The 16,000-nt window shown below is 41.9% G+C and overlaps 1 protein-coding gene across 1 annotated transcript in view; it reads left to right on the top strand.

Annotated features, from left to right (window-relative positions):
• Positions 1-16,000, top strand: part of EHD4 (EH domain containing 4) — an 81,819-nt gene that overhangs the window by 47,268 nt on the left and 18,551 nt on the right. Inside the window, exon 4 of the mRNA XM_030214129.1 lies at positions 7,953-8,365. Coding sequence (XP_030069989.1) covers positions 7,953-8,365 — 413 coding nt within the window. The remainder of the gene's footprint in view (positions 1-7,952; positions 8,366-16,000) is intronic.

Raw genomic sequence — 16,000 nt, 5'->3', positions numbered from 1 at the left:
GACTCATCAGCCCAATCATCTGTGGGCAGCTCGTCGCGCAGCGGTCCCACACTTGCTGCACAGGGGACAAAACGCTGGCCATTGGCGGCTGACCCCCCATTGTCCCCTTCCTCTTAGTTAAGGCAACTGCAAATGCAAAGAGGAAACTTCAAGTAAGCAAGGACAGAACTTCAGAGGGCAGTTGGGCCATTGAGCGTACGAGTCTCAGGTCACCATCTTTCCACTCTCCCTAGTTTGGGACACTCTTTGTCTGGTTTCTCCTCACAGGCCTGTCTGATATGGGTAACCCTTCAGCATAGCCCCCTGAGTCATTGAAACACGGAAGCCCCTCCTCCCCTACAAGGTGGTGTCCCTTTGGAGGGGAGAACTATAATTTATAGAGAAGTTATGTAAGCCAAGTTAGAAAAAAAAAAATCAATAGTTCTAGCTATATCATAGAAAGGGATTTTGATTGAACTTGTTCATGTGAATGCAGCGGGGGGCGGGACTCGCCTGAGACGCACAGCGTGGCTGAGGAGAGCCTCTGCATCACAGTGCTGTACTTCTGTGCTGCTACTGGATGGAAATAGCCAGGAGTTGTAAAGGGAGGTTTGAGGGGAGGGACTGATGCCAGTGATAGGAGGTGGCAAGAGGAGAGGCAGACAGGGTATGCACACTACGGCACCTCTGTCCCCATTGCTAAAATCGGAGACAGATGGTTGCCAAACAAGGAATCATCAGAGACAACATCTGAAAATTGGGGATGTCTGGTAACCTTAATATCAAGAGCAGCAGACCAGTAGTGAGTGTGACCCCCCCCAGCCCCTGAGGACTCCCGTAAACAACATCCAACACCCCCTGTCCCACCTTAAATACTCCTGCCCATGGCGACTGCATCTTCTAGTGTTGGTCTTGTGATACCACTACCACTAGGCCCTGACCACTATCAAGTAGACTGTGAGACTACCGCAAGACGTTGTGGCCACCATTTTGAAGCTGGAGTGGGGATTGCTCCTGCTCATCTACTGTAGACCAACAGGGTATAGTTAAGGTAGGTTGGGGGGGGGGGGGTTGGTAAAGTCTTGGGGGTGGGGATCACAATTTCAGAGCAGTAGACACCTTTTTTTTCCCCATAAATGGCAGTCTTGTAAATGGGAAAAAAAAACAGATCAGGATTGAGGTTGGAGTGGGCTTCAGTGGCAACTCCAGTAGTTGGAAAGTAGGGCTAGTGCTGGCAGACTTCTACGTCTGTGCACCAGAGTTGGCAGGGAGAGATAGAGATAAAGTGTACCTGTATATGTTTTATTTATTTATTCTGACATACCTCACATTAACCCAAACATACTTGAGTTCATTGTGGCTTACAATAAATAAAACAGGTAAGGTTTACAACATCCTAAACAAAATATCAAGTAAGAGTAGAGCAGCACAAATAAGAACTAAATAGTAAACTATTGAGGGCCAGTTATAATCTAACACACTCCATCAATGGGTAGAAACCTCTCAAAGAGGAAAGTTTTCAATCTATTTTTTGCGAAATACCAAGTAATTGGGCTGACCCTTGATTGCCATTGGCAGTGAGTTCCACCACTTAGCACCTTAGTGTCTAAAGTCTGTGGAATGAACCGACTTATAATGCACTCTTGCAATTTAATCATGAAGAAGTGGAACCTGTAAAGACTGCCAGATTTGGCTGTGGTCACCTTGATAGGCAGATTGGATGGACCATGCAGGGCTTTGTCTGCTGACTGTTTCTATATAGTCTATTGCTGTGAGAATACACTGTACTCTGGTTTAAATGATTTTAGTCTTGCAACTCTTGAGAAAGTTTAGGATCTACTACTACACTGCAGCTCCTTGTGACTCTGAGCAAGTCACTTAATCCTCCATTACCCCAGGTACAGTGAAACCTCGGTTTTCGTCGATAATTCATCCGAAAACTATCGACGAAAACCGAGGCAACAAGCAATTTTTTCTTTTAAATGAATAAAAAAGACTAGTGTATAGAATAAATGAACATTTAACATGGCATTTACCTTTCTGAAGACTCTTCTTGGTGTATGGAAGATGGAGAGAGAGGAGCAGAGATTATTGTTTGGAAGGGGGATCCCCCTCCATAAGGACACTATCTGGGGGGTCACTTCCCTTCTTGTTCTTTTGCCACTAGGACCAGCTTCTGGCATTTTCTTCCAAAACAGGCCAGTTTCATCACAGTTGAAGACTTGTTGGGGGATGAATCCTTCATCCTCTACGTAATCTTTGAATTCAGACACAAATTTTTCAGCACCAGACGTGTCCGAACCCGCAGCTTCTCCGTGCCTAGTAACATTGTGTATGCCAGTGCGCCTCTTGAATTTTTCAAACCAGCCTCTGCTGGCCTTAAAATCACTTAGTGAAGTAGCACTCGTCCCGGGCATTTTATTTATGAGATTGGCATACAGCAGTCTGGCCTTTTCACATATAATGGCCTCAGAAACAGAATCGCCATCTAACTGTTTTTGATTGATCCAAATTAATAATAACTGTTCCACATCTTAAATTGTTTGTGATCTCTGTTTTGTTATCGCATTCACACCTTTTGCTACTTTTGCCTCCTTTATTGCTTCCTTTTTTGCAACGATTAAACTTATCGTGGATGGTGACTCCCCGTACATGCGGGTGATTTCAGCAATCTTAATGCCACTCTCGTATTTTTCAGTGATTTCCTTCTTCAACTCAATCGTGTTCCTGTCCTCCTTCTTTGAAGGACTGCAGCCCATAGAAACTTTTTGGGGTCCTATGATGAGAGCAGGGGCTTTGATACAGGCACTCAACCAGCTGTAGTAGTAGTGTGGCAAAACGACGAAATTTGGGTCCTAATACCAGCAGGGACTTTGATACAGGCACTCAACCAGCAGCAGCAGTATTGTGTAAAAAATGTAACGAAGGATGCTATATTGGAGAAACAGGCCAGATGCTTAAGACAAGATTCAATTTACATAGACATCACATCAACAATACTGGTGCCAGTAGGGTTCCCACCCCTGTTGGTCAGCATTTTACAGGACCAGGACACTGTACCAGTGACTTCACAGTGAGAATCCTGAAAGGTAACTTTAAAACCATACAAGAACGTAAGACCTTTGAAGTCAGAATGATTGAATATTTTAACACCCAACAGAAAGGACTTAACAAGGATCTGGGGTTCCTAGCCCATTATAAACCATAAAGCTGTATTTCTCTGTTGATCACCCCACCCCTCACCTATCCACACCCATCCTGTTAGAATATCAATGATATGCTTTGATGTCCCCATGCATACCTCCGACCCACCCCATCCTCTCACCCTGTCAGACTGTCATAGTAATGCTTGAATGTTTTCACTTTTATACACTGTCAGCTAGCACATTTGCTTATTTCCGATCTGAGGAAGAAGGGCAACCTTCGAAAGCTAATCAAGAAATGTATTAAGTTATGTCCAATAAAAAAGGTATCATCTTATTTTCTTTTCCATGTTTTATTTTGTTTGATTTCTATTGATGGCAAAACGAAGAAATTTGGGTCCTTATGTACCTGCAGGGACTTTGATACAGGCACTCAATCAGTAGCAGCAGTATTGTGGCAAAACGACGAAATGTGGGTCCGAAACAGCAGCAGTGTGATCCCACAACCGGAAACAACACCCCAGAAGAACGACGCATGAGAACGCAAGATTAGCCGCGTGGGCACGACGACGAAAACCGAGACGAAATTTTCGCGAAAAAATCGACGATAACCGAAACCGACGAAAACCGAGGTTTCACTGTACAAATAAGTACCTGTATATACTATATAAATCACTTTGAATGTAGTTGCAAAAAAACACAGAAACGTGGTATATCAAGTCCTTTTCCCTTTCCCTAGAAGTTAAGGGTGACCTGAGCTTGTGTTTTTCCCATCTGAAGGTTAGCATGGGAAAAGGGATTCATCCCCCCTTGTCCCTTCCTTCCTTCTCACCCATTACTTCCCTCACCCGTAACTGTCTTGTCTGTCTGTATTATTTAGATTGTAAGCTGTTTTGAGCAGGGACTGTCTCTTTATGTCAGGTGTTCAGCGCTGCATGCGTCTGGTAGCGCTTTACAAATGCTAATAATAAGAATAAAAGGGATTCATCTTAAATCTTTCTGTTGCTAGATGGTTGATAACTTTAACATCTTCATCTACCTATATTTTCTGTGTCATTCAGAACAATGACCTGTATTTTTCAAAATTCTTATGCCTTCTAAATAACTGAAGTTTTTTTTTTTTTTTACTGAGCTGTAGTAAAAGTGGCCTTAGCACGTTAAGGCCATTTTACCGCAGCCCTAAAATAACTGTTCTGATTTCTTTTTTTTTTTTTTTTTTGTGAATTAGTGTGTGGTGGCAAAGGAGTAGTGTAGCCAACAGGACACTTCCAAAAGAGCACGAGGGAGACATAGGCAATCAAACTCAGTTTATTCATGAAAAGACTCGGCATCATATTTTGGCAAAGTGCCTGCATCAGGAGTCTAAGGAAATATAAACATGTGAGCCAAATCATAAAATGTAATGAAACGTGACCAGAGCACAGATAATATATACATACAGAAAACTTTGAAACAATTAGATAGAAAATTAGATAAAAACGTAAAGTAACCCAGGAGGTAAAAATGACAGAAAACAGAACATACAATTCAAAAAGCATGAACCATATATTTGGGCAACTTTGTAACAATGCATAATAAATGGTAGAAATAACCAGGAAAAGGTGTCCCTATTCAGATCTATGTAGTGAAGAGGTGCAAGGTTTAAACCTCTAAACCCCTCCCCCCCCCCCCAAGAAAAAACAGATCAAAGAACGCACTGCCAAATTTAACATAAGCACTAACCTTATCAAATGATTAATGGTGGAAAAAAGTCTTATATAGTCAAGGCAAAACAGAGCAGTGAACTGAAGCAATTTATCCTCTCTGTGCCATCTTCTTTGCTGGACAGATTTCTGTTTTAACCATTACATCAGTACTTTTTAAATATACCAATTCCACACTTTTGTTTTAGTCCATATGTGTATGTGTAATGTTCCATTTCGTTTTGGCGCCATGCCACCATACTTTGACACTATATTAATTGCTAAAGACACAATAGCTCTGTTTCTTTCCAGACAGCACCTCGCAATCCTTCTGACTGCGACACTCTCGGGTAATAAATTGAAACATTGTTGGAGTTTATTTTTAAAGGTATGGCACTTTTAAGCTGTGATTGTACACAAGTGTAGTTTTCCATCTGTAATCTTAGCACTTTACTTACCACATCGTGTCGCCTGTATCACTTCTCCTATAAATTTGTGGACGTCTTTCAAAGTTTTGTTTTGTGTTTTTGTTGCAAGGCACCGTTGCATTTTTTTTTCTCTATCCACTGGTTTTAGTCAATAGACACCGGCATAATGTCTGCTGTTAGGCTTGCATTACCTGTTTTTGTTGCATATCATTTTTAAGTTTGTTTGCTCCAGTCTAGAGTGTTAGCACACAGTCTTTCTTCATCTCTTCTCTGGGTTTGTACTCATCCTTTTTATTACAAGCTCTTTTATTAAGGTGTTTATCTCATTTTGGTTTATTCATAGACTGCTTCAGTTCACTGCCCATGTTAAATTAAATAAATTATATAATTTTTAGCTGTGAGCTCTTCGATCTAGGTTTTTTTTTTTTTTTTTAATATGTTTAAACCTTGTACCTCTTCACTACATAGATTTGCATAGGGACACCTTTCCTGGTTATTCCTACCATTTATGTATTGTTACAAAGTTCCCATATGTATGTTTCATGCTTTTTGAATTGTATGTTCACTTTTCTGTCATTTTTCCAGGTGTGGCACCTCTTGGGTTCATTTTTATCTTTAATTTTATACCTAAATTATTTCACAGTTTTCTGTATGTATATATTTGTGATTTGTTCAAGTTATTATGTTTTATGATTTTGCTCACATGTTTGTTTCTTTATACTTCTGAGGCAGGCACTTTTGCCAAAACATGATTCCATCTCAAGTCTTTTATGATTTAATCTTCATTTCCTTTGACCACACGACGCCTGATCCACACCTGCCTCATCTGACCACAATATAACTTTGTATCTGCTATCAACTGAATTGGCAAACGCCTCTACGGTACTATGTATTGAGCCTGCAAATAGGTGGGAAAATGTGGGGTACAAATGTAACAAATTAATAAACATGAGTTTGATTATCTACATCTCCATTGTTCTCTTTTGGAAGTGTTCTGTTGTCTACATTACTCCTTTGCCACTGCTTCCTGTTCTTAGTGTTTCCACATTCCTCCACCATTAGTATGTGGCTGTTTTAAAAATTACTATGTGAGCTCTTACCGCCACCCATTTTGAAGGTGGTAAGGGCTCTCTTGGTATTCCTGCATTACCTAGTTAGCAGGAATGCCATTTTTCCACTCCCTGAACTCTTTGACATACCACCTCAAAAAAATAAAAATATTTTTTAGCGTGTGGTTAGTTTGCACACATTTGGCACTTACCACACAGTGCCTGAGCATATCCTGCAGTGTGCACTAATGCCTAATGTAGTAAAAGGGCTCTTGAATGTTTAAAAAGATTCAACACAGTTCTTAAAATCCCAGTGCAAATAGGTTTTGTTTTATTTGACCAGTTTTGGACAATATTTTTCACTTCCTCATAGAGATTTTTCCCAGGTTTCACAGAGTAGAAACCTATTGTTTTACTGTTAAAGCGGCTTGAAGAGAAGAGGTCAGTGGAACACTGTGCGTTTGGGTTTCTGCCAGGTACTTGTGGCCTGGCTTGGCCACTGTTGGAAACAGGATACTGGGCTAGATGGACCATCTGTCTGACCCAGTATGGCTGTTCTTATGTTATGTGCTGGCTGGAGAATATTGAATTCTAGAGCCAGGTTCCTTTCTGAAATTGAAAATGGTAGTATGAAGAAGTGGTGGTTTTATAGTTGGGAACATGCATGATATGGCAAATGATCTAGTGTATTGAAGACCAACTTATGGTTCTTCATATCTGTTTAGTCTGTGCCAGCTTTTCTGATAGGTAGCTTATTTTGAAAGATGGTGCCTTCCTTTCCATTCTCTTCAGTGAAGATTTACATTTACAGAAGTTTAAATGTGTACACTGCATTTAAGTCCAGAAAAGGTAAACTCAGCTTCCTTCTGGGGCTCATTTCCGAAAATTCAAATGGGATGGTGTCCTACTTGAAAAATTTATGGACGACAACGTTTTTCTTTCCGCCTCCCATTTTGGAAAGAAGCTGTTTAATGCACTGTTCAGAATATGAGTTAGAGCCGTTCAGCAGCAAATTCTTTATTTCCAAAGCATAAATCTGGTTTTTAGAGCACTGCCCTTTGAGGGGGAGAAGGTGGAAGGAAGAAGATGAATGGGGTTAGGGAAGGGAGCTAGGATTGGAAAGGAGATGAATGCTGGCTCCTACCTTTTGCTGTAAGTGGTAGGTTGCTACTGTGAGAGGCCTCAGTCTTTCTTGATCAGGAGTGAGCAGTTTTCCTCTTCTGTCAGCTATTGTCATACAGTTTTGATGTGCTAGATTAGCTTCATACTGTTACAAAATTGGAACTTCTATGGAAACGTTACCTTCCTAGCTTCTCATGTCAGGCACATGTAAAGGTAAGCAGTAGCTAACAAAAATATTTCGCATCCACCTTTTCAGCAAATTTGATAACTGTCTAGTTTTAAGAAGGGTTTGTGTTGAAATCTGAGGTTTTTGTGTTATATAAAAACATTAAGAATTGTATATGTGAGCTTGCCTAGTACTAGATGTGTTTCTGCCAGACACTTTGGACTAGCTTTGCAGTTCCAAGACACATCATTATAAAATTTTTTAGACTGGTTTAAGCAAAAAAAAAAAAATTGCAAACAAAATGATGATTGCTTTTATTTCCTCACCACCAGCAGATTAAAAATAAAATAGATTTACTGATAAATGTGTTTTTTGTTTTTCAGGCTATGACTTCTCTCAGGTTCTCCATTGGTTTGCAGAGAGGGTTGACCGTATAATCCTTCTGTTTGATGCCCATAAATTGGATATATCAGATGAGTTCTCTGAGGCTATTAGAGCATTCCGAGGTCAGGATGACAAGATCAGAGTGGTGCTGAACAAGGCTGACCAGGTGGACACACAGCAGCTTATGAGAGTGTATGGTGCACTTATGTGGTCCCTTGGAAAGGTGATCAATACCCCTGAGGTGGTACGAGTCTATATTGGCTCCTTCTGGTCCAAACCCTTACAGATTACAGAGAACCGGAAGCTTTTTGAAATGGAGGCCCAGGACCTGTTTCGAGATATTCAGAGCCTTCCACGGAATGCTGCTTTGCGCAAACTCAATGACCTCATCAAGAGAGCCCGACTTGCAAAGGTAAGTTCAGAAAGATACAAGAGGAGCAGGACCAACAAACCATTCTTCTCCGAGGACACTTTCTTGTTCCCTCTCTCTTTTGGGGGTGGGGGGTAGAAGAGTGGAGTGAGTTCAGTGAAGAGGGTTTGGAGGAAATAGAGACCCCACCTGAGTGGGGAGGGAGAAGTGAGAGGGCTGCACCTGAATTGAGGGGATGTTAGGATATGAAGGAGAGAGGGGGCTGTATGGGAGTGAAGTGTGCACTCTGTAAGTAAGACGTGCACTGACTCCGTTCTCCACTTCTGCTTCTACATATGAGGGTATTTCATCCCTAGCGAGTCAGTTATGGAGAGTTTTTCTTATTTATTTATTTTCATATTTTATACAAGTCAACCACTTGTTACAGAAACACAGTATGGAATAATAGTAACAGCAAATCTTACTAATAAGCAAGAAAAAACAGAAAACAAATACAGAGTTTGAATCATTATACTTTCTTAGACCACTTGGGGAGGGGGGGGGGGGGGGGGTGGTCTAGCATTTAGGAGAAAAAAGAAGGAAAAAAGAAAAGATAACATATCAAGGCAGTGAATAAGGGTTTAACTTTCATCTTGTTCCAGCATTACTTAAGTCTCTTCAAATCTATAAAAGCTTTTAATTGTTCTAGGGTATAAAAGGTATATTTTAAATCTCCAAGTTTTATCATACATTTGCACGGATAGGCTAAGAAAAAAGTAGCACCCAAATGCAATACTTGTTGCTTCATCTCTAAGAAGATCTTCCTTCTCTCTTGAGTAACTCTCGTGACATCTGGATAAAGCCATATTTTTTGACCTCCGAACAAGTCTTTAGAATGTTTAAAGTACAGTCTAAAAATGTTGTTGAGATCTTGCTCGAATACAAATGAAACCAAAAGCGTTTGTCTTTCTGTGGCATTGTCTATTGATTGTTCCAAGATTGCTGATATATTATTTAAATCCAGATCCGGTCCAGGTTTTCGTCCCTCTTCCTTACTGCCAGACCTTTTGGGTAGGTAATAAATCTTATTTATAGGAGGAATAGAATTAGATGGAATTTTAAAATTTTCAATCAAAAATCTTTTGAAAATATCTAAAGGTGGTACTCCTGGCATTTTGGGAAAATTTAATATACAATGATTCAATCTCCTATTGTGGTTTTCAATCTGTTCAATCTTTCTCTGAGTAGCCAACTTATCTTTTGCCACAATAGTATTAAATTCTTGTATCTGCTTAATATCTTTTTGGATCACAGTAACTCGAGAGTTTAGGTCTTCTTTTACAACTTCAACAGTCTTAGCCATTTCTTCAAACTTAAGAAATAATGCAGTAATCTTACCTGAAGATTTTTGTAAGGTATTGTCCATGGCATTCAGCTTTAACCAAATTTGTTCAAGACTTATCTCCTTTGTTGACCATGAAGCTCCAGCAATAACTCGAGCCTCTTCTCCCAAGCGTTTCTGTTGCGAAGCTAGATCCACGCCAGACAGCTGTCCCTCTACAGCTTCGGTAGTTTGGAGGCTGTCTTCTCGTGTCGCTGCTAACGCTGGGCATGGAGGAATGCTGGAATCTGGAGGTGGGGACAGCGATGTTTCCTGACCCAGGGAGGCATCCGCTTCTTCGGATAACTGCTCAGCGGGTCTTACTGCCTCCAGTTCACACATTGTAACCCCAGCGAAATAGCGGTCGAGGCTTTGTTGGACCGGCGAGGAAGTAGAGGTAGGCGCCGGCATAACCCTCAATACTCCCTTTCTTTTTGTATGAGGCATCGTATTGAAGCGGGAAAAAATTCTTTAGCCCTTGGACAGCACAGCGACCGTTCAACAAATGCCTTCACTTCGCCATCTTGACACGCCCCCCTCCCTATGGAGAGTTTTTCAAATCCTGATTGGTGCAGATGTCGGATTCTCAATTTGTCCATCTACATTTCACCTCGGTGGATAGATATTGCTGCTTTTATTCCAGGAATGTGTTGCTGACCTTTTTCATTCTGCTAAATATAGTGCAGTAGATAACAGTGGAAAAAGACTAATTGGTTCATCAAGTGTACCCAGTGTCTCCTGTCCACACTGCCACTGAAGTGATCCCTTAGACCTGGAAAAGAATTATATTCATTTGTTGTCACAAATAGGGTTGTTGAACTATGAGATTAGTGATGTGGAAAGATCATTGCACAAAACTACAAAATTTGTTGAATAGTAATGCTTACAATTGGGCGTTGATTTGAAATTTGATAAGGATATGCAGTATGAACAGCCTGTTTTCCAGTCATGAAAAACCCATGTAGTGTTTAGAGAGTTTTATGTAAAACCCAACCTGTTAACCAAATTCTTTGTATTATCAGAAATTAAAACTTTTAAGTGATTGCTGGAAAAAGAATGATGTTCTAAAACTATCATTGTTTTCCAAGTGCCAGAGGTAAAATACTTCATCAGCTGGATCTGGATATTTATGTCTTGAGCTAGAATTGAGAGGACAAGGATTAGTGTTTGGTTTTGGTTAGCAGTTGAAACATAGGGCACTGGTGTAATTCAGTAGCTTACTTGTTTAAATTCATTAAAGGAAGCTTGCTGCCAGAGCTCCCTGGTGTCCCATAGCAGAAGTTGCAAATTCTATGGCAGTTTTTACAAAATTCTATAGCAATTATGTGGCATATTTGAATTGTTTGGCTTATTAAATGTACATTTATTTTGCATATTAAAATAGCTTTCCCACCTTGTTTTTTCATCGTAATAAGTTTTATTCTTTTGAGAGTTTTTTTTATAGGTGGAGACTCAAATAATTAGTGTGGGGAAGAAGATGAGACACCCTTAGAAGTGGGTGAATAGAAGGTGGGAGAATCAGAGATGGGGAGGCAGAAAAAGGAAGGAGCAGAAAATATCAGGGATGGGAGAGGAGGAAGGATGAGGGAACGGAAGGAGAGTTGGGAATGAGAGTGATGGCTAAGAAAGGAAGTTCAGGTGTGCATCTTTCATGTGGTTAATGTTCTCTCATTGTGTATGCATCTCTCTTGAACTAAATACTTTTCTGTAATCTGTTTTGTGCCTCACTCATGGAAATAGTGGAACATCAAACACAGGAAGAGGGGGGATGAAAGATCAGGATGCATTTGATATACCGCCTTCATCTGGTTTACCTACCCCTCTGGTATATCTGATTTATATATTATATGGAAGTACTTTTTCTATTGTATATAAGCAGCAGATGGGTGAGGCAGATCCTAATTATAAACACTATCCCTAATGGGCTCAGTCTTAAGATATGGGGCAAGATGAGGAGGAAAAGGAAGGCTGTGAGATCTTCTGGCATATAGAGGATGAGAGGAGGACCCAGTGAGGTGGTGGTGTCCCTTCCCTTGTTCCCATCCCTGCTCCCTCACATACCTCATCTCCTCCTTAGGTTCAGGCTGTGGGGAATAAGAACACCCAGAGGTGCCACACACACACATCTACTCCTCTCCCTGTTTCTTAGCTTCCACCCTGTCTGTCTCCTTTGTTCTGAACAGTGCCTTCCTCCCAGTTCACTTCTCGTATCTCACCTTATTCACCCCAATCTCCCTGTTCCTCAAAAGAAAAACCCAGCTCTCTGTTCTTACTGTGCAGATGTGGCAGCTTGTTGATATCCCTCCTCTGCTGTCCAAGGTCAACTGCAACTATGAACAACTCGGTTCAAATGAGCAATCAACTCCAGGTGGCAGAGGGGAGGAGGTCACAGCCCAACATACAGCCACTCTTCCTTTCCCTATGGCCAGGTAAAAGGAAATTTAATATGCATTTGCCTCCATCGCCTGGCTGGGGTTCCACTGGGCTCCTACAGTGATTCCTTGTGAACTGGGTAATTCTGCTTCAAGGAACATACTTTTCTGGTCCGTGCTACAGAATGAGGGAACCACCAAGGGGCCCTACCTCCTGCTACAGAGTATTGGCTAGTTCAGCAGAAGATTTATTAAATGAAGTGATTTTTCTTAAAATGTGTTAAGGTCTGTAGGTGTAAATATGGAGTCTTTAAGGAGGTTGGGTCAGAACTCGTGAAACACTTCTCTTCGTGCGGAGCATGACAGCTATAGGATACTGCAGTGGTCTGCAACTGTTCCAGGAAATTCCTCATGACACATAATTTAGTATTTTGTTCTGTTTTGCTTCCTTTGTTGGGTTTTTATTTAAATGTTTAGTTAACCATTTCTATTATAGTATCAAAAATAAACTAAGAAAGCAAATAGCTATTGTACTGACTTTATAATGTTTCCTCTGCCACTGTCTCCTTCTCTTCCTTTATTTAAAAGATTGGAACTATTATGCAATCATCTTAAAATTCATGCCAGTGGCGTAGCCAGACTGCCAATTTTGGGTGGGCCTGAACCCAAAGTGGGTGGGCACAAAATTTTCTCTCTACCTCCCCCCCCCCCCCCCCCCCAGCAAAATGTAGTCACACTCAGATGCATTTGTCACACAGGGTAAAGTGCTGCTTTTCAGTGCATCCGATTCAGACAATTTATTTAATAGCCTAATCCTTTTCAGTGAGCTTTCAGAGGCCAAAACCTCCTGCCTCAGGTCAGTATAATGCTGTTACGGTATCCTCTCCTGACCTAAGGAAGGAAGTATTGGTCTCTGAAACTTTATTAACACCATATTACTTTATCCTAAATAAAAATAAATTATTTTTCTTTACCTTTGTTGTATGGCCATTTACTTTTTCTCATTGTGTTGCTCCCAGTCTCTAGATTCTGCTTTCCTTCGTTTCGCTTAACTCTTCTGCCAGGTTTCCTGGCCATTGTCATTTTTCTCTCCTTTTTCTTTGCTTTCTTCAATATTTTTCTGCCTCTCTCTGTGTCCAGATTTAATTTATTCTTACTATCCATTCTTTAATTTCCTTCATCTACTTATGGCTTTTCATCTTTTTCTCACCCTTGTTCTCCCCCTGCCCCTTCCTCTTATTCTCCAATCTTTCACTACTCCCCCTTTCCATGCAGCCTCTCCTCTTTCTCTCCCCATCCTTCCAGTGTCTCCCCTCTCTCTCCCCATCCTTCCAATAGTCTCCCCTCTTTCTTTCTGCATCCTTCCATCCAGTGTCACCTCTTTCTCCCTACCCTTCCATCCAGCGTCTTCCCTCTTTCTCTCCCCATCCTTCCGTTTCCCCTCTTTCTCTGCCATCCTCCCATCTGTTTTCCCTCTTTCTCTCCACATCCTCCGTTTTCCCTCTTTCTCTGCCATCCTCCCATCTGTTTTCCCTCTTTCTCTCCCCATCCTTCCATTTTCCCTCTTTCTCCCCATCCTGCCATCCATTTTCCCTCTCCCATTCAGGCCCACCAGCCCCAGCTCCCATTGCCGGCCACTGCTGCTTTTCCTGATGAGCAGCAGGGCCGGCGCTACAAAAAGAAGAAGCGCTCAGCTCAGTCAGCTGAGCGCTTCTTCTTTTTGTAGCGCCGGCCACTGCTGCTCATCAGGAAAAGCAGCAGTGGCCGGCAATGGAAGCTGGCGCTGGCGCTGGGCGGGCCTGGACTGAAATTGGGTGGGCCTGGGCCCACCCAGGCCCACCCGTAGCTACGCCCCTGATTCATGCTGCTGAAAAATACACCAGCCTTTTACCTCTCCCCACTCCTTTGTCCTTGTCATGTCAGGCTGTATGGTTGGTGGTTCTAGGTGGGGAACATGTTCTCTGTGGCTTTGTATCCAATAGCTGCACAGCTGACCGTGTAATCTCTTTCCTTTTTGGATTGATCTGTGAGAAGTGGCTCTTTGTAGTCTTTTTTTTTATGTCAGTTGTGTAGCCTACTCTTTTGTTTGGATTTTACACCAGTTTTTCCAGTTCCTAATCATACTATCAGGGCAGCTATGCATATAGTATGTGTGACGATTGGAACACAGTGCCATTTCCTGGCGGAGTGGCCTAGTGGTTAGAGTACTGGTCTTCACATCGAGAGGTGGCTGGTTCAGATCCTGCTGCTGCTTCTTGTTATCTTGTGCAAGTCACTTAACCCTCCATTGCCTCAGGTACAAACTTAGATTGTGAGCCCTCCAGGGACAGAGAAATACCCAGTGTACCTGAATGTAACTCACCTTGAGCTACTACTGTAAAAGGTGTGAGCAAAATAAATAAATAGCCACCAACGGGTTCAAGATTCCCTCTACAGTTGTGCCCACCATTACAATGTATCAGTGGCGTAGTCAGACCTGCCCTTTGTGGTGGGCCCAGAGTAAACATGGGTTGAGTCCTTCTAAAACTCCCCTCACTTTTTGTCCTGCATCTGCCCCCTCCTGCCCATGGCTTGGCAACTCCCCTCCCTTTGAAACTCCCCCAATGTCTACCTGAGAACTATCAGCGGCAGCAGCGATTCACATGTACAGGCCCCATAGGTTTCCTTCTGCCGTGCCGCATCCTCATGTTACGTCTTTTTCCTCTCTGGTGGGATGTGGCAGAGGGAAGCCTGCGGGACCTGTGCAGGTGGCGATTGTGAATAGCTTCTGCCACCAGTGGTACGCAGGTAGAATAGGCAAAGGGGAGGGGGATTCAGAGAGAAGGGAGTTACTGGGTGGTGGGGGGGGGGGGGGGAGAAAGATGCAGGATTTTAAGGGTGGAGGACAGGGAGACGGGAGTGAGCTTGGCCGCTGCTGCTGAAGTGCTCTGGGGGTCTTATTGACCACAAGACTGGGTGGGTCTGTTCCTACTCAGGTCCACCCCTACCTATGCCACTGCAATGTACGTTTCATACTATAAACTTTTTCTTTTTGAAACTTACCACCTCACTGGTGAACTTTTTACAGTGTAACAAGTTTGTGAAGTCACTATATAATAGCAATATCATTCCTACAGTGAAACAGGCCTTATAAATTCATGTCTGTCCCCTCTGTATTTCCTTTCTCCCCTTGTAACCTTTGAGGAGTTAATTCAATTTAATTCAGATTTCTCCCACACAGCGCTCAGTGACCTTCAGCTTAACGCTTTTCATGTACCATTGACACCTCTTTCTTACCAACACTTAGTTCAGCTGAAATCTCAGGGAGATCAAAACACAATTTGGTGGTATCAAGCATTTAAATAGCCTAAAATGTTCATATATTATCTTGCTGATAGTAACATTTTGTTTTGAGGTGTGCTTGTTTGTTTTAAAATCTCCTTGTTGGGTCTTGTGACCTGCATGCTAATCCTAAGAACATTTGCTCCACTAGGTGGTGCTATAGACATTGATGACTGACTACTTTAGTATACACATACCATTGCAATGAGATGTAAGCAGGCAAAGCTTTTCCTGGAAATTATGCCATCTGTTCCTTTTTCTCCTCTCTTCCTTAATGTTTACTGTTTTTATATTTACCATTCTTTATGAATGATGTTTTACACTAAAGCACTTTGAGTATGTCCAGTGTTTTGGGGGGGTTTCTTTCCTTGAGGCAACTTTATTTGGTTTTAAAATTCCAGTATTTGTTTTTGGGGCACTCTTATAAGCAAACACAGCTTTCTTTCATGATAGGTACAGTATGCTGCTCTTAATATGGATGCCATTAACATTTTGTGCCTACAATGGGCCTGAGCCAGTGGAGGAGTAGCCTAGTGGTTAATGCAGTGGACTTTGTTCCTGGGGAACTGAGTTCGAGTCCCACTGCAGCTCCTTGTGACTCTGGGCAAGTCACTTAACCCTCCA

This window comes from Microcaecilia unicolor, chromosome 9 (genome assembly GCF_901765095.1).
Source record: "Microcaecilia unicolor chromosome 9, aMicUni1.1, whole genome shotgun sequence".
Classification (NCBI taxonomy): domain Eukaryota; kingdom Metazoa; phylum Chordata; class Amphibia; order Gymnophiona; family Siphonopidae; genus Microcaecilia; species Microcaecilia unicolor.
The sequence above is the reverse complement of the archived record's forward strand: the minus strand, read 5'-3'. Positions and strand labels throughout refer to the sequence as shown.